The sequence below is a fragment of the Rhodamnia argentea genome, chromosome 1, assembly GCF_020921035.1.
Source record: "Rhodamnia argentea isolate NSW1041297 chromosome 1, ASM2092103v1, whole genome shotgun sequence".
Taxonomy (NCBI): Eukaryota; Viridiplantae; Streptophyta; class Magnoliopsida; order Myrtales; family Myrtaceae; genus Rhodamnia; species Rhodamnia argentea.
In genome coordinates this window covers 4,355,823-4,375,709 of record NC_063150.1, presented here as the reverse complement: position 1 = coordinate 4,375,709, position 19,887 = coordinate 4,355,823, and the positions used below count along the sequence as shown (strand labels likewise).

Below are 19,887 nucleotides of genomic sequence, written 5' to 3'. Positions count from 1 at the left end.
CTAAAAATTTTTTAGCAACCATCACATAGCGATAACACGCACACACACAAAGACCGTCTTGATCATCACGACGGCTAAGAGCGAAGTTGCCATCATTCATGGTGGCGTTATTTTTTACCTGTTTTTTTTATTAAAGATTTATTTTTTAATATATTCTCTTTACCTTATTCATAAAAGTTATACAATCTTGAAGTAGCTTAATTTTTCTCGAAACCACTCTAAGATTGGATGATGGTGGGTGTCAAATTGAGTGCCATTTATACACAACCTCAACTGAAAATAAGCTTCAACCAAAAAAAAAAATTGAAAATAAGCATGAATGATATTTTACCTTGCAATTTATCAATCATAAAATTAACCCCCAAAAAAAAAAAAATTCTATCTGCTATGATATTGCTAGGATTTGCAATGGAGCTGCAACGATAGGAATGTCTACATCTGACTTCGGATTTTTGTCGTGAGTGGTGCTTATAAGTTCAAACCAACCATTCCATACAAGGTCCGTCTTTGTTTCCAAGCCACCCTCGTTGACATCGGAAAAGAAAGAGAGAGAGAGAGATTTGACAATGGAGTTCCCGCCAAAAGGACGCGTCGCTCGCTAAGAAGAATGAGAAATAGTTAAGGAGCTGGCAAGGCCACCTCCTTTCCAGGACACTCTCAACCGTCTCTTTCCCCTCTCATTCTGTTCATCCACAGACACAAGATAGGGAGAGACTCTCTCTCTCTCTAACCCATTTCTCTCTCCTCCTCTTTCCGTGGGGGATCCGGTTCGATCACTCGCTCCTCCTCCTCCTCCTCCTCTCTTGCGAAGGGGATGAATCTGGAATCTCCATCATTGGCCTTCCTTTTTCTGTGAGTGATTGGATCCGATCGCCGAGGAGAGGTGAATAGGAGGCAACCCGGACGACCGAACGATGAACGACAAGGCATTGGTCACCAAGGAAGTCCACGCCAGGCACACCAAGGTCGCTTAACCCCCCCTTTCCATCCTTAATCGGTTCTTCCGATACTTTGCTTTCTCATGGTTTTCGTCTTTTGAATCGGTATTCATCTGGAGCAATTGCACATGTTTTCGACTGTTGTGGAGGCCGGCCATTGTACTTTGGAGAGAGAGAGAGAGAGAGAGTTGGGAGAAGGATGGCAGGAAACCTCCGATATGCTAGTACGATTTGTCATTTTCTTCTAAGATGTTGAATCGTGTTAAAATGACTCCATGGAACAAGCCACAAGAATAGTCCAAGCCCAAATTTTTGTTGGCATTGTCGCTTCGCTGCAATTCTTTCGATTACGAGATGAAATGTCAAGTAGGTTTTCTTTTGTCTGGACGCTTGTGATTTAGTCCAAAATGTATAATGCCCAATTCCCTGCTAGCCAAAATGTCCTTGCTTGTTTCCATTTATTCAATGTGGTTGGGAGCTAGGTTTAGCAGCTTAAAAAGGCTGGAGATATTTCCTGTGTTCCCAATTTCAAGTTCGCTCATTTGGGAAGCTCCAAAACAACTGTGGCTTCTCCTGGTTTAGTTTGAAGGCACATGCATGATTGGAGTTGCCGATGCTTGTTTTGCGGATACGAGGTCCCCCAAAACATAAAGAGTGAGCAAACACAAAGTCAGTTCTGCTAGACATGATACATCTCAGTTGAATTTAAGTTGTTAAGGAAGGCAGGGGTGTCACTTCTGTTAGCGCCTGTTATCATGGATGGTCAATGTGTCTAGGTGGTACAGTAGCCTTTGAGTGCTGGGTGTTGAGGGAGGGATCACTTCTAGTCTTTTATCAGCTAGTGTTATATTAGAAGAACAACAGAACAGTATAGTTGATCCTTAGGAAGGAGAAATGAGATGTTATCAAAGTTGGTGTTATCTTTAATCAAAAGGATTAGCGCCTGTTATCGTGGATGGTCAATGTGTCTAGGTGGTACAGTAGCCTTTGAGTGCTGGGTGTCGAGGGAGGGATCACTTCTAGTCTTTTATCAGCTAGTGTTATATTAGAAGAACAACAGAACAGTATAGTTGATCCTTAGGAAGGAGAAATGAGATGATGTTATCAAAGTTGGTGTTATCTTTAATCAAAAGGATTTGCCGCCCTGGACCAATCGACCGCTTTTAGCTTTCCTACCAGGCTAATTGCACATGAACTGTGGATCCATGAATTACATATGAACGGCTTAGATTCTTGAATTGGGTCTACTCTATGCAGCTACAGAAATGGAGTCTTGCTCTTCAGTTGATCTTACCAACTGATAATATCATTTCTTTATGGTCACGTGCAGATACTCGAAGGTCTTCTCAAACTTCCGGAAAATAGGGAGTGCGCAGATTGCCAGAGCAAGTATGTCGTACAACCAATTTTGACTGTGATGTGTATATCATGTGATTGCGTGCAGATTGCCAGAGCATGAATGCGTATGTCATAAGATTTCCTCTAGTAAAGATTTGAATCTTTGGTCTTTTAAGTATACTTCAAACTCAGGAACTGCATAACCATCTTGGATGTTGATTTACATATTTAGCACATAACAGTCTCTGAATTCCCAGATTACCAATTTGAACTAGTTTCAAGGTATCCATTTCCATAAGGTTGAAACCACGCTACGTGGACTTCTAGCACTAGACAGCATTCAGATGGAAACCATTGCATTATCTTTTTGTGTGCTTTTGAAGTCTTGATATTGCAAATTGCTTTGCTTTCATTAACCTTTCCATTCTCAACTCTCAGGACTACTTTTGAAACATGTGATGCATTTTTTTCTCTCATTTCACCACGAACATTGTTTGGATGAAAATGAATGCACTGTTGGAGCTTCAATTGCCGTTACATGAGAAAATTAGGTCATGTTGGTCGCTAGTATACAACACATCACATATTCCAGTGACAGAGGACCTTTGTGCTTGCCTCTCGAACCTAGATTCGATAGATAGATTATACTTATAGATGTAAAGTGGATTTCTAGCTGGCCAAAGCTGCTCGAAAAAGGAGTTATTTGCAACCCATGTTAGTAGCTTTAGAATACCTTAGTTAGGGCTTTACCTGAAGAGAACTTTTCATGAATCATCTCAATTGCTCTTGCACTAGATAGACCTATATAGAACTCTCCTCTGATGAAATTGCTGACATTAAATGGACAGAGCTTGATTCCTGTCTATTTGTTTGAACATCTCTCTTACTTGTCTATTAGATGGAAGATACTGTACTTGATTTCCCAGGTTGGAGCTTTTGCTTCTCGTATTATTTTTCCCATCAATTGTAGATATAGTTGATATTTGCATAGAAATTCATTTTATCCAATATCTTTTTGACCTGGCAATCTGCTCAGTTTTTTTTGCGCGCATAAGCTTTCTATTCATTTCGCCAAGTTCGACACACGTACTCATTTTACTTCACATTCTGAGCCATGATGTTCTAGCTGGTATGATATGCATATCGAATACTTTTAAAATACATCTTTTTTACTTGATGCAATAAAACTCTTTCCAGGGCTCCTCGATGGGCAAGTGTGAATCTAGGAATTTTCATATGCATGCAATGTTCTGGGATCCATCGGAGTCTTGGAGTACATATTTCAAAGGTATTATTCTACCATTCTTTTTCGCTGATGTGTTTACTTGATGATATGCTCTAGTTCAGCAAACAATGCTTTGAAGAATAACATAGAAATTTCAAACCACCCTTGGATGGACGACAGACAAGCTTGCTGTTTTTTTTTAATCTTTCTTTTTTTGTTGGATTAAGTCGCTGTTTACAGTATTAGATTTCAAGGTGGTTAGAATCTACAAGAGGTTATCCCAGTAGATTTCAATATGGTTGCTTCTATTCTCATGATAGGCATTTGGTGTCCTGCGCACTTTTCTTTTGCAGTAACTTTTTTCCCTTCCTTCTTGTCCATATCGAACCAAGTCATCATTTTCCTAAACTCCTAGCTTCGGGGAATGCATCTCTAATATTAGTGAAGTAACACTGTAGTCATTGTTAGATACATTCTTGACATTTCAGTTGTAAAGCTTTGTGCATTTGCTATTGTGGGTGCTCAATAAGCTCCTTCTTGTTTGTATTTAGTCACATTGAATGGAACGCAATGAAAGTTAGAAATTGAGCCTCATTCAGGCGCCTTTGTCACATGGTTTTGCCGCACTGATGATTCCTGTGTGCTTTGTGGACATTGCTGTTGAAATGCTGGTACTGAGTGGTTTTTCCTCCACATGCCAAGTATCTTGCATAAAGTAGTAATCCTTCAGAACTTAAATCAATGCTACTGAATTCCAGATCTGTATTAGGAGTCAATTTACAAAAGAAAATTATGCATCAAGATATGGAGTCCTTTTACCTCCTCTTTGATTCTCCTCAAACCTTATCTTTTCAAGTGGAGCTTGAACGTGGATATACCGCAAGCTGCAACAGGCAGCAGCAGCACACTGCAACCTCCAACTCTGGAAACATACAGAGATTTTCGTCGTCATGATATTGTTAATGTTCTTGTCCTAATCATCTTTTCTGTCTGACTACTGCACATTATCTGATGATGGGCTTGCTTTTTTTTTTTCTTTGCAAGTAGGTTAGATCGACTACCTTGGATACATGGCTACCAGAACAGGTTGCTTTTATGCAGTGTAAGAAAACTTGCCGTCAACTCAGTTTTTCAATGTACTCTATTGCATTGTCGGAGTCCTCCTGTCAAACTCGAAAAAATATAGATAGCAGCACAATGACGTGATTTTCTCAAGGAGCAAGAGTAAAAATGAAATGGGCCATTACTTTTTACAGGTCAAGTGGTCAGTGAAATGCTTCTTTTCTCGTTGCTAGCTTGTAAATAACCCAACTATATTCTTCATTAAGTTAATCATATTCACAGACTAGTTCCATTTGTCCTTCAGCCTTTCTTTGTGGTTTACTCATGCAGTTAAGTTGCTTTCCATTGCTTTATATACAAAAATATTTATAGCCTGCTTATTGTGAATTGCTGCTAAAGGTATGGGAAACAAGAGGTCCAACAATTACTGGGAAGCAGAACTTCCACCAGATTATGACAGAAGTGAGATTCAGAAATTCATTCATATCAAGTATATATCCTGCTCTGCCTTGTGATGAATTTAACAAACAATTTGATTTCCTGTGTCTGTTTTGCTTACAACCTGCTTGCTTGTTATAAGGTACGAGGAGAAAAGATGGGTTGCAAAAGATGCAACTCAGCCAGGTTTTGAAGACATCAATGTGTGCTATGTCGCCAATGAGCCTGTAGAAGGTGGATCAAAAGCTTGCATACCAAAGAAGATGAGAAACTTTTCTCTGGAAGAAGAGATTCTCACATCACACGTGGCACCAGCAGCTCCACCTCCAACACGACACCGAGGGGTATCTTGAAGTTCCTCTTAGCATCTTTCCGAAGAGATTCATTTGCTATTTTTTTCATTAACATTAACCCTGTCCGGGCTTCCTTTGTATGTCCTATAAACTATGCTTCACCTAACCTTGGGCTGGGTAAGGGGGAAGGAATTGGATTCGAATCCCCAGTCAAACTGACTTATCTCAACTTGTGTAGGGAAAAAAACGATGTCTCAACAGGACAAGAAAAAAACTTGATTTAATTTTGCAAAGTATTTGCTTCTCTTCATTTTTTGGTCTTGTTCCTGATTCAATCTAACTCTTTTCTGAATTTCTCACATTCAATAAGCTAACTTGGTGGATCAGTTTGCGCCCAACTTCTCTCCCTCTTCTCCATCTTTTGTGCCTTCCAGTGTATTTTCTTCTGATTTTCCTAGATTTTGCTTCGATCTGGTGTACATTTTGAATGTCAAACTTAAAATAAAGATGAGACTACAATCATCTCTTACTTGGCAATTCTCACCAAAACTAGCCAAATGATGATATTAACCAATGTGAAAGGTTCCATTTCTGCTTTCCCCATTGTATCTTGAGATCCACATTTTGACTAGCTTACTGGCCCCAAGACTCATCTTGCTTGCTGCCCTTAATTTCCTCGATGCAGTTTTCATTAGATATGGAAGACGATGGAACGGCCAAGTTACCCCCGATGAGCGAGTCTAACGCATCCAAAAAACCGATTGACGGGAAAGTGGATCTCTTCAGCCTGCTCTACTCTCGTGATTCATTACAAGACCATAGTTCCAAAACTCCTTCAAGCTGGGCAAAATTTGAATGTAAGAATTCCATGTCCTGCCAATGAATTTTGCTTGCGTTGGTTTGTTTTCAGCTGAAGTGATCGAGTTTATTCATTGAAACCATATTCGGTTTTAGCTGAAGTGATTGAGTTTATCAAAGCTGATCTCTTCTTTTGTCTTTCCAGGAGCATAACCTTTAACAGGGTAGTGCAGTTGTCCATGTAGAAATTCAAAGGACTATCAATCGGACAAGGGACACATTTTCTCCAGATGGTATGAAACAAAATTTGCATTTCTCTTTACATACTTTACAAAATCATCAGAAGTAGGAGGTATAGTAGTGAGTGATGTGTTTCTTAGGCAGGAGGCATGACTTCTTGCAATCTTCTAGTTTGTGTACATCCATCCTTGATTGATCAGTAAGAAGTTATGCATCACCTTAGTGCCCCCACAGCACATTTCGAATTCGGTTTTCTCATGCTATCCGTGTATAGCATCCCATAGAAGGAACCGTTAACTGATTGCATTTGAAGATTAACTCCTGCAATTGACAATGTTCTTTCTGCTTCATTCATTTCACAGCAGGATTGCTGTTTAAATACAAAATTGTCATGCCGGACTTTGGCTAACAAGATGGATCCTCCATTATGTTCCTTTATGTACAGCTCCTTCTCGACGACAGGTACTTCAAAGAAAAGATGATGTCTCACTTGCTGACGACTCGGGATTGATCGGGAGCTAGTCGTTTGGTAGGTCAGTGGCATTTAATGCATGATGGAGTACGTGTTGTGGTTTGTTTGTAAAACAAATGAAGAGGTGCCTTGTCCCACTTGACGGTTATCATATCTGTTCAATTAGCAGTTATTTTTTGCTAGCGGTTATTAAGTGTCTTACAACCTTTGAGATATTGCATCCGTTCGAACATATTCTCGCTAGTATATATATTCAACATTTGTATTCAATACTTTCATCTTTCTCTTTTCATTTATCTAACAAAAATACAGCCATTAATTTCTAATTGTTTTCCTTTGAGAGTTCTTGGAGAAATATTAGAATTATTATCTCATATTCTTGTTTGAGACTTGTTGTATCCTGGATGATTTTTTTCGATAACAATAAGCAACGTGGAGGAGCAAATAATTCTTTAAAAAAAGTGAATTCACGCCTCAAAATCTGACTTCATTCGTTCATCATCAAATTTTCCCAACAGTATGATGCTCTAGGAAGTATTTATCCATTAAATCCTCGAGGGAGAGAGTTTGTCAAAAAAGCTTACCACAAACTTGACTAGCAGCACCTTACCCAAAAAAAAAAAAAAAAAACTTGACTAGCAGAAGATGCTATCACACTAGCAGAGTCCCTTATTATTTATATTATGTTCATAATGTTCATGTAGAAAAGAGAGATAAAAGAAGAGAAGAAGAACACTCAATAATTAACGTGATTCAGACAACCAAGAGAAGAATCCTCGAAAGCTTATGTCCACGGAGGTACATTCCCAATTCATCTTGTTTCTTTGGGGAGGACTTATTGTTGTTTAATAAAGAGCACCACAATGGGTCACAGTAAGTGATTTGGTAACTACAGCAATAACCCAGCCATATTTTCTACTGTATTGGGGTTATCACGATCTGGCACTTTTATTGCTCCAACATATGTATTCGGATTCAACGCACAATCACAACGAAGTAAAGCGTAATAGTGAGAAAAAAAAAATCGAGACACAAGCTTTTATCATTGTGCACCCTTAAATTAGGATTACGTCCAACAAAGGATTTCATTATAATTAGCACTTTGTATCTCTCGTTACATCCCTCAATTACAAAAGAAAAAGATATTATCTTATCGATGGGGAATATGAACCACACCCCAACAATATGTACTTATATAACTAAAGCATAGGTATAATTATGGGCACATTTATCCCTTTATCATTTGTGTTTAGCTTTTCCGCAATGTAAAATGGCGGGATGAGTGGCGCCTCAATGCCTTACTTTAGACAATTTACGTGGTTAGTTTACATCTACAGCAAGGAAAGACTCCAACCAGTATGTAATGTAGAATCAAAATTGTTTTTTTTTTATGTTTATTCCACAGCCTGAGATAAAAGTAGCAAAACTTCGAGAGGATAAAGGTACCAATCTTCCTTGAAATTATGCTCGTGCAAATAAGTCTCGACGAACAATGAGTAGATGAACGACTAACTAAACTCGTATTTGTGTCTAAACTAAGCGGAGATCAAAAGAATCAATTAGTCATGGACAATGGATATGTAATGTAATTCACCTTCATTACCGCAACGTGTCGATATTTAAAATATACGAATTATCAATAACACGTAATGAGAAAGTCAATGAAGAGTGAGTGTTTCTAAAATTTAAGATCACGCGGACAATGTGATTAGTCGGTCGTACCCCATCAACCATGTGTCTTATACTTGTTCCATTTCTTGGGGATTTTACTTGAACAAAATTGCCTACCAAACATGTGCTGTTCATTCAGGCTATGAAAGCACTATAGGGGTGTTAATGGTTCAATTAAATTAAACCATTAGGGATGAGAAGATTGTGCTTGCATCTAACAACTTAATCCTAGTTAAAGCATTTGCCGTTAATGAGTTAGCTCCTTGGGATGTTTTGAACTGAGTTTGCATTTGCAAAGTACATTAAAGTGAATTTACGGTTTCGTCTATTGCATTTTGTCCATGTGAAGTCAATCCCAGAGAGGGGAGTTTTGGCCTTGTTAATTATAGTTGAGACCTTTCCCACCTAAAAAAAAAATTATAGTTGAGACCTACATATACATAGTAAATCTCTTTGAAAATGCTTGGAAATCAAAAGCGTGTTCGCTTGAATTTGGGTAAAAGTAAAAGTGAATTTTTTTGCCGAAACACGAGATATTATTTAAACTGCAAAAAGTCATATATGAACATATATTTTTTATTTTTGGTCTAGTCATATATGAATTAGTTTGTCCACAAATATAAGTTTGCAGAAACTTCCAGTGTTCTGGATTGTGTGAGTTGCAAGATTTTGATCAAGTAAGAAGTAAAAATCAAAAGTTACTCCACACAAACCTTGAACATTCCTATTTGAAAGAGGTAAAGATGCTCGATCCTTAAGTATCACTTTCCCCTCAAACTTTGTAAATGGAAAAAGATATCTTAGTTATTAAAGAATTACGTACGATTTTATATATCCTTTTTTTTTTTTTGCTCTTTTTTCATGGCTTTTAGTTAGCTGAAAAAGTTCAAGATGTATAAGTCAGAAAATTTGCAAAGAGCCATTTCATAGATTCATGCAGCTTTGTTTTCGAATTTTGAGAATCAGTTTTAACCATCATTAGATTGTTCGTACATGCTCGTGGCTCCAAATGTACAGGACCCACATTCATCCCGCGGCTTTGAAAATTAGAAGTTGGTCCACGACGTAGACTTGTTAGCAAAACGAAGGCATGGATTTTATTTATTGAGATGTAAATATGAGTTGTGTTAGAGAAATCCTACATCGGAGAATTGATGTGTTGTTGGGTAGTTAATATATTGCAGTTGACCCATCTTAACGGTGAGTCTAACTGGATACGTTAACGGATTCGGACTTATTTGTCAAGAGATGGAGGTTCGAAAATGAGTGGGCTCAGATTTTGCTTGGGCTCCCCAACTGAGAAAGGCGAAATGGCTTATGATGCAAAATGGTGGGCCCAAGGCCCAAAAACATGGTCTTCGGCCGGATGCTTAAAAATAAAAATAAAAACGGGTATCAATCCGTTTAGGACAAAAATAATCCCACGAAATGACCCAACAATAAAAAAATGAATTTTTACTTGATAGACAAAAAAAAAAAAAAAATCAATTCGATCTCACAAAAAAGAATGATATTTTACTGTCATCGCAAAAAAAAAAAAAACTGTACTTTTCCAACGAAGAAAAAAATTGCATCTCAAGGAACGAAAATAAAAGCCATTATGTTTCCTTCAAGAGAAGCTTAGTTGGCATTTGATCTGGTTAATGGCAGATGATATGACCAGTATAATAAGAATTTGTTTTCTCAATCCGCTTCGAAATTCATTATCTTTGAACTCGAAGCACCGATCCAACTTCACAATTTGCTTAAACTTCAGAAATTAGCTCAGAATCGATGATATGAAATGCTAAGTTGCAAATTTGTTGGGGAAAAATCCGAGCCTTCCAATTTGAAGACTCGATTTGAGGCTAAATTGCAAATTTGTTGGGGAAAAATCTAATCCAACTTCACAATTTTTTGTCTGTTTTCATTGAACTGGCATGTCTTTGTACACATGATTACTATTAATCTTGAAAGGTGCCACACAATGTTGCGGAAGCAAGCAGTCAAACAATATAACAGACATGATAATGAAAAAAATTGGACATTATATTTACGTAGTTCGATCGGGTGACTTACGTCAACTAAGAGAGCAATAACAAATTCCGCTATAAATCAAGCAATACAATGGAGATGACAACTAAAATCGAGTCACTTAAATGTCTCTCATTGTTTCCTATTTGCTCTTAGAGCCTTGAGAACTCAACCTTGCTTCAAACTTTACATCTTCCACCACGGAAACACGATCGACGCCCTTGTTTGGCTCGCTCTCTATATCTTCGCCACCGACACGAGTTTGGCGACTACGAGGGAGAAATGGACAGCAAGAACGGTCGTCGTGAACAGCTTGTGAATCCACTCCACGTTTGGAACACGACCGAGGAAGTGATGGAGAGACCAACACCACTAATGGTCAACAACAACCACAGCTCAAAAACGATGAAGAAGGGGACGAAGACGCTCTTCCACTGCGACGTCCCCGAGCAAGATCCGAGAAGGTGACGTGTTATGATTTCACATTTCTTCAACTAAAAATATTTTTAAGTTAAATGAATTGTAAATGGGTTTGTCTTTAGACTCATTTAAACTCATTGAATACGAGTTAACAACTCATTTTTGACACCTTTACCTGTTTTATATGCTGGGACCAACTTGATTGGAGACCCAATTAAAGCATATATTCCTTTAGTGTTCTTATTCTCATGGGCCGAGCCTTGTGGGCTCATATAGGCTCATGAGCTGAATGTTGGGCCGTAATTGGGCTATGAAAGACCCATAGTCACATTTCATGGGCCGGGTCCACTTGCCTTGAGTAAGGTCAACTTGCTGACCCTTATATGAGCCCACGAGCTTGATATTGGGCCTATATTTGGGTCGAGAGTAATGTTTTGTGCCTTTTGAGAATTGCGAGGCCCAATAATTCCGTGGACCGGTCCCAGTAGACCTTGTCATTGTGCCGCTTCGGTGGGCCCAAAGCTGCGCGTAATTAGGCCTGATGTGTTGTCCGAAAGGGCCTACATCCAGCCCGTTAATTTCCTGAAGCGACTGCGAACATTTTCCCAAGAAATCCTATGCTTCATAAGTGCATCGACTAATGCATTGTGAAACTCATGATACCACCATGCAGAATGGAAGGTTACAAAAGAGAAAACTGGCGTTAGGGAATTTGATATTACTCTTAGGCTGCGTTTGGTCGTCCGTATAAAACTCGGGATAGGATATGTTTTATCCTATCCCGTGTTTGGTAGGTGTCCTGGATAGTATAATGTCGGATATAAGGGGATATAATCCGGATAAAAAAATCTTAGGGGAGGGGGTAGGATAAGGTCGGATAGGATTTCTCTTATCCATCATATAAAAGCTAACTTTCTTGTCTCATTTGTATCTATTTTCATTTTATTTATTTTTTTTGCAAAGAGGTTTGAAAATCTAATAAAATGTGTACATTTTCAAGTTTTTTTTTTTGTGTATGAGAACATTATTTTTATAGTCATAAGATCGGAATATTTCATAGCATCACATAGGGCATATATGTCATTTATATTGATATACGCTTTCTACCAAATGCAGGATAGGATAGGATATGAGAATATTGAACTTTAAATCCGTAGTTCACCAAATGATGGATAGGATATGACCAAATCCCTAGATTTCTTATCCTATCCTATCCAATCATATCCCGACCAGAAATCCCGACGACCAAACGCAGCCTTATGGTGGATCTTTACGAAGGGTTGTATTGCAAATCGATTTAGAACGATCACACGGATAATATAAGAAAATTGGATGCCGCACGGTTTACCCAGGTCCACCCCAGAATAGAGCTACGTCTTGCAAAAAGGTTTCACTATGATTTAGGTTTATAATTGCACAACTCGTTACAATAATCAACCAAAAACGAGTAAATATATATGCCCTAAACGGGCCCAAAACCTAAACTTATCCGAAACCCCTTTAATCTCTCAACAAGTTGGTTAACTTAAATAAAACCCCAAAACCGTTGTTGTTTCGAGAGCGCCGCCCCCGAACTCCCGTATCCCATGCGCGGGAGTCACATATCGTCGGATCATACTTCAATTTTCCTAAGCTTATATGGACGTGCCCGGTGTGAGAAATAAGGGTCTCCGAAGTATTCGCCAACTCCAACACTTTCATGTTGAATATACGAATTTCTGTAGTTGCGCTCACTTCATTTCCCTTGTAATGGGGATTGTTGCTTTTGCTGATCTAGAACCAATGCAATTGTTACGAATCCGGATACATTTTCCTGACCCGCTTACTATCTCCCCACTTGGACCAGTACCTGTCTTCTCTTCTTGAATGGTTCTTCCTTTGTTGCATATCTAATCTAATTTAAAATGATACCATATAAATATCGTGCAAAGTCAAAATATATATCGACAAAATCGCGCCAATCAAACTCATTCACTTTTATTGAAGTCGAACTCCTCGAGCTCGAGAAGACAAAGCTCAATCCAAGCTTGAGTTGACTTGAGATGTTGGAGTGGAATCGGACTACAGTAATAAGCTTTATCGACTTGACTTGAATATAATTTAGATAATATTTTTATAACCCTATCTAGCATGACAAGAATACAATCTCTACAGACTATGCTCAATCTCAAAAGCAAACACTTTTCAATTGTCATACCCTATACTGAAACATGAACAAAATATGTAAATTTCCGTGACCAACTGAAAAAACTAGCTCTATAGCAACATAAAATAGGCAAATCTTAACACAGATAATTACTAATGGAAAGATATTCTAAATGTCTAGCAACAATCCTACTTGAACATAAGGGACAAGGTCCGATCGATATAGTGCTACGTCAAAAACTTGGTTCAATCCATAGAGGTGGAGAATCAATCCATCGAGGCGGATCAACAGTAAAATCAGCTTTTTTATCAAACTCAATCCTTCCATCCTCCATGCAGTATGTTCCTACGTCCTGGCAGCCGGTAAAGTAAATACAGTTTGGCTTGATACCTTGCTGGTTCTCATCAACATGTACTGAAAAGGAAGAGTTAAAACCCACGAAAAGGGACACGTTCCCATGCTCTCGAGCTTCGTCCACTTTCTAGTGTCTAAATCAATGGAGAAAACTTGAAAACCACTGGTCCAACCCTCTGATAGTGCGAATTGTGCGACCAACCATAGACGGCCCGCCACCTCCACCAAATTAACCCGCAGGCAAAATTTTATGAGATCTCGAAATTCTGGGGGCATCTCCAGTACAACTTCTATTGGATCTGGTCCATCCAGATCACATCTTAATATATTACCCAACCAGTTTACTGCAACAAATTGCCCCCTATAATGTATGACATCAGCAAAACGATCGTCCGGGTCTGGAAGTGTCAACAGTTGCCACTCCTCATTGCCAGGTTTCCAAAAGCCTAATGGTCCATAGGGCCGGTAAGCGACCATGACCGCATAGTTTGGAGATGAAGCGGGGCTTGCAGACAAGACAAATTTGTCCACTTCAAATCTTTCTTCAAATCTTTCCGAATCCCTGGAGACTTTGTACTGACTGGGGAGCTTAATGATGTCTTCACGATAGCGACTGGCAGCACGTGACATGGGATTCAGCATGTGAATTTCCGAGTCATCGACAGTGAAGATCCAACCCCGTGTAGAAAAACACATCTTGCCCTTCGCTTCTGGCAATAGAACTTTGTGAACTCGCGAACTGAAGAGACTGCGGAACTCAGCCCACTCGGTGCTCTTTTCGTCCTCGAGCATCAACCATGGGACATCGAACCTCTCCTCGAACGCGGCAGCACGCCATGTCGAGCACACGGATCGGAATGCAAACCAGTCCTCTAGAAGAAGCCGTTTTGAGCACAGTTATAGCAGCTCTGGGAGGAGATCGGCCCAGTTCTCGGCCATCGTTGATTCCCGGATCGAGAGAAAGCAGAAAATCGGCGGGTTGTGCAGACTGCAGAGAGAGAGAGAGGGAGAGAGAGAGAGAGAGGAGGACGATCTATATCATGCAGAAGCCCACTAGGGGAGATAATGTAAGATAGACTGATACCAAATAGGAGACCGAATTTGAATTATGCTTGTGAGATTACAACTACCTTTACGGATATACATTGCTAAAATAGACAAGTAAGGAATATATGGTCGAGCCGAAAGAGAAAATCAATTTAATATTGATCAAATAAGTTGACATATTTTGAAAAGAGAAGAGATCCAATAATTTTCATGCAGCGAAATTTTATCAACCGGTTCGCCCGTTTTATATACAATTAGTTTTTTGAGGAAATTTTTAGTTATATGCTGGAAATAACTGTGGTGAACAATTAGGATCTTTTTGCTTTCTTAAAGAGAAAAGGGCGTGAGACTCTAATAGGATATCTAAATAAACTTAAAAATTTGATTTGAGGTGTAACGCGATCATATGCTAAAGCAGAGCAGCCGCAATGATACTAAATAGGCAAATCTTAGATTGCATCCTAATTAAAGATACAAGTATCCTATTATTGAATTGAATTTTACAATTCACTTCCTAATTGCCAAATATACGGTCTGTCTTGTTCAGATAGAGAATCTTTAAGTCTAAATATTTATAATTAGTAATATTTCGTTTCCTTTGTTTTGTTCGCTATTACTATTTTTATTGTTTTAGTCGATTCCTTGTTTTGTCAAGATCACACGGATTTGATAAAGTGAACGGTTGTGATGGGACTTATCCATTCGATCGGACGTGTGGAAAAGCTAGCATTGCCTGGATCTAAGCCGACTGCTCCGGGTCCATCCCAACCGCATTAGCCCACTTAGATAGATGCATCATCGTAATTGACTACTAAACCCGAGTCCAATGTAAAAAATTGTTGGGCCAATCTTGCTTGGGCCCTGGTCCATCGCACATGTGGAATAATTTTCGGTTCGTTCTTTTCTCAGTAGGTTTGATTGCATCTCCTACTTTAAACAGCTTTGATAATGTAAATTCCTTATATCATTTTTTTTTCTAAAATTCCTCATATGTTCCGTAATTTTTTTGGCTTTCCACATCATTACTTTAAAGCACTTAGCAAAATTCAGCAACCGAAAATGGCGGTATTTAAAGCAAGCTATAATAATTGTAAATTATTTTATCTTGTCCTAAAATCCCTTAGAATTTACATATTTTGAGTGCCATATTGCTCAATTTCAATTTAGTGGAACTTATTGTTACAGGTAAAAAATAATAATAATCCCGACTTCACAAAAAGTTAGCTTACGTTTGTTTTTTTGGTCGACGCCACATTTTCATTTGAAAAATAAAGCATACACTTCTAGGGTGAGGACACTACTGCGCAAGCGATGTTATTCGCCCTTAATTAGAGGATTGAAAATGCCTAATTTCACCGATTAATAGGGTCTAGAGCCATTTATATAGAGTTCTTTCCCTATGCATGTATCCTCAAACAAATCATGCATTGAACCTGGAACAAAAAGTTAGTTTAATCGGATTCTGCTAGATCAAGTTGACTTGTAAAGTAATAAAAACAACAAAGAAGCCCTTTCAGTATTTGGAAGTCCCAAAGGAAAAAATGTAATTCTTCTGGAGTTTGGTACCCCGACTATGGGTTGTTTTATCATAATTACACAACTATGAGTTAAAACCTTATAGTCTGTTGCTATTTAATTTAGGGTTACTACCGCCAAAAATCATATATTTGTTCGTTGTATCACATTTACTTCAAATTAATTTTCGTGTCACAAAAATTTCCAAACCGGTATACCCATGCCACATTGACCCAAAAATTTATTTTCATTGAACTTCCACATTGGATCCACGTCACTTGCCCATGTGTTTGCCCTTGTGTTTGCACGCCTATAATCAAACAGGGATATCGAACGAAAGCCAATGGATGGTAGATTTATCATGGATACACTGGTTTGGGACTTTTTTCGACACAGAAATTAGTTTGGTGTAAATTTGACATAGGTATATCACTTTCTACTTTTTTCATGAAATGAAAATTAGTTTAAAATAAATGTAGCACATATATACTATTTTGAGATGTTTGCATAGCATTACTCTCTATATAGACGAGAAACTAAGCCCACACATACAAACGAAATAAATCCCCAATTCGTGAACAATTGCAATATAAACTCTTTTCGACCAAATATATATATATGTATATAAATGAAGAATCTTACAAAAGTCGGCAAGTGCTTATTGAGAGAGTAGAGAGTAATATACGGGAAAAAATGGGAATATATAAAAATATTTTTAGATATTCCAGTCAACCAAAAAAAAAAAAACACTAACGATAATTTATCGTGTATAATAAAAATATACATTTAATATATCCCAACATGTCGGATTTCTTTATTTTTTGAGAAATTACGTGTCGGCGTGTTGTGTTACGTTGTCGGTGATTACTTAGCTTATCAGCAGCTAAACTCCACAGCAGGTATGAGCATAATGTGGGAGGTTCCGATACATGAACCATGGTCATAGGCTTTCTACAACATACTTTTTGACTGTCTCTCTGGGAGGAGCCCGATGTACCTCCACTGGCTGAACCTCCTTCCTGGAGAACCTCAAACCTGATCTTAAGAGAAGAAAAGCTAATATATCAACCAACCACAACACGTTTGTCTGGTCAGCGGGTTCTAAAATTCTGCATGGGATGGATTAATAATGCTATAGCACCTCAAAAGTTGGACCAACAAAATCGATTTTCCAAAAAAAAAAGAAATAGAAAGAAAATTGGCTGCATTTGATGTAAGCAAGAATTTTCCTTTGAAGCAGGCAACTAATCACTCTGTGATTAATAACAAAATGAATAGATCTTGAAAGTCATATGAGTTTAATAAGTGTCTGCAGCCAGAACTCCCTGCAATCGTTAACTTCTGAAAATGCCTTGAGAATCCGACCACGAACCTGATGAATACAAATCTGATAATCCTTTAGCATATTGCACGAATGAGGCCCATCCAATCACTCGTGAAATACCAAATGAATCACGATTGTTTGTACTTGACAATCTAACAGAAGCATACCTATCCATTCAATCTAAGTGTATACTCCTACAACATGATCTATCATTCCAACTCCTTTTTCTCGAGAAACTGTAACTAATAAGATGTCGAGGTTTTGCCTTCAGTGACAGAGCGAAGGCATTCCTGCGGTTTGTTGCCTTACATAGCGTGATAGCTAGCGAGTCCTTGTATGTTTAAAATGGAAAAGCAGAACCCATTTGCAGAAAGAGACATTATATACTCTGAAAAATAACTGCAATCTCCATGCACGGAGATGGTTTAGCACTTGGTTTGCTGTGAGTAATCCACTTTTAGATAAGGGATGAAAAAAGAGAACTGTCTGATTCTCAACAAGCATCGACCAAACAAAGGAGGCATCTCCCAATGAAGATAAAAGCAATAATCAATGTGAATATCATAATACTAGCATAACCATGTACGCATTACCTCTTCTTTTGGTATCCTTTTCTTTTCACAACCCCATTTTCTCGTTAATTTCAAAGCAGTTTCCACACCTTTGGTGGCGCCGGTATTCATTGGTAGCACCATATTATAGCCAAAAATACTGGTTAAGTGCTCAGCAAAAAGTGAAAACTTATCCTTGTAGAAGGCTCTGGAGCTAAGGGTAAGCTTTTCTACCTGCTGTTTTAATGCTGTCAAGATCTTTGGATGACAATGTCCCAAGAGAAGGAGGTCACAATACTGAACACATAAGTCAAGTCAATTCCATGCATAATAAAGTTAATAGAGCATTAGCCACCACAGTAATTCAGATTGGTTATGTCTGTCCACTAATAAGCAGCTACTTAGCCATTTATCTCTTTTTGAGAATTCATCCAACCCAGGATAACCAGATAAGGCAAATACTATTGATTCATTCAAAAGGCATAGATAATTGCATGCAAGTTATTATCTAATTTACAGCAGAGTAAGCAGACAGAAAATCCAGATACTTGTTACCCTTCGGATCCCGTACAGATACCCTCTAGCATGAGAAAACACCATAGGAACTGGGTGATAACTGCATTTGAGCCAGCAAAATGATTACGTAAGAAGTTAGAACAATGGATAAGTTGTCTGAATAAGAGAAACCCAATCATCTATGATCTATATAAAAATAAAAATAAAAAACCCCCTAGCATCATTTATCAAAATGCTAAATCATACTGATTGATAATTCGCTTGACACTTCAAAAATTGTAGCAATAAATGGGTACATGCACTTCTGAACTTCTAGCAAAATCGAACAGCCCCGAAATGCGAAAACCATACTATGCCATGGTTGATTCCTTTAATTGTTAATGAGTTACATTAGCAAAATCGAACAAAACTCAAATCGAATCACACAAAATCTTCAACATCCAGTTCACCAAACCGAATCAAAAGGGCACCTATCCACCCCCACAAAAGAATGGGGAGTTCGTTTCGAAGACCGACTTAAACAGAGCCATTTTTTAGTCCCGAGACATGAGTCTTATCCATATGCCCCAATTTCGAGCAGTAAAATCATTGAACATCAGAGCAGATGTATTCAATCAAAGTTTCAGAGAAAAAATCATGTACATTGATGATTATGTTATCTATCTAAAGATGAATCAAGGAGGAACAAATCGTTCTAGAGGAAGACGGACTACAAATCACATCAACTTTATCTGCACATCACCTCATCGTACCGATAGGGCCTGCGAGTAGAGAAAGCCGAGTAAATCTCCTTGGCCAAGTCCCTCTCGTAGGCTTCCCCAGCTGTACTCTTCGATGCGGATCGGCGGGGAGACGACCGAATGGCACTTGCACGCGAGCTACGGCATCGCGCCATTTGAACATCACGAAACCCACCCGTTGCTCTCGCTCTCGCGCTCTCGCTCTCTCTGTGAAAAGTGATTTTATGCTCACAATTTCCTTTCTTCTTTTTTGTTTTTTTATTTTCGCTTTTCAAAATTCCCCCACTCCACTATAAATACACGCCACGTTGAACTCTCCCGCCTCTGCTTTCACATCCGTCGTTTCCAACTCTCCCTGTCCAACTGTCACATCTCGCCATTTCAACTCTCTCTCGCTCTCCCCTACTCTCTCTCCTCGTCACGATGCAGTGCTGTCACTTTTCAGGATGTGGCAAATGTTATATTTAATTGATTATGATCCCACATTAATAATATATCGATATTTAAATTACATTAACATTATATTACGTATATTAATTTTAAGTGATAATCGTCACGCCCAATAACCGTTTTGATGGAAGACAGTTATCTATAAGAGGCGGATGTCGGTTTAAATGGGTCATCTAAGCCAAACCCCTTACGTCGCTTTTTAAAAGGAGGCGATTACGACGTCTTTTGCATCGTCATTTTTCTCTCTTCAGAACGTACTTCATAGCGTACGTTGACAGAGAATACACACACTATCAATATCGTAAGGGGCAATTGGTTAGAAAGAACCCGTTTTCT

General features: G+C 38.5%; 1 protein-coding gene across 3 annotated transcripts; it reads left to right on the top strand.

Moving 5' to 3' along the window:
- Nucleotides 1-508: 508 nt before the first annotated feature.
- LOC115748725 (probable ADP-ribosylation factor GTPase-activating protein AGD15) lies at nt 509-6,843 on the top strand. Of its 3 annotated transcripts, none has more exons than XM_048282605.1 (9): nt 509-965; nt 2,269-2,327; nt 3,474-3,564; nt 4,549-4,603; nt 4,963-5,053; nt 5,144-5,345; nt 5,980-6,151; nt 6,298-6,385; nt 6,778-6,843. In XM_048282605.1, coding segments are annotated over exons 1-8 (723 nt in total). In that variant the 5' UTR covers nt 509-914; the 3' UTR covers nt 6,300-6,385; nt 6,778-6,843. The 3 variants fall into 3 exon arrangements, with proteins under 3 accessions (XP_048138562.1, XP_030541183.1, XP_030541181.1); XM_030685323.2 differs by having other exon boundaries at nt 6,698-6,843; XM_030685321.2 differs by having other exon boundaries at nt 6,695-6,843.
- The last annotated feature ends 13,044 nt before the right edge of the window (nt 6,844-19,887 follow it).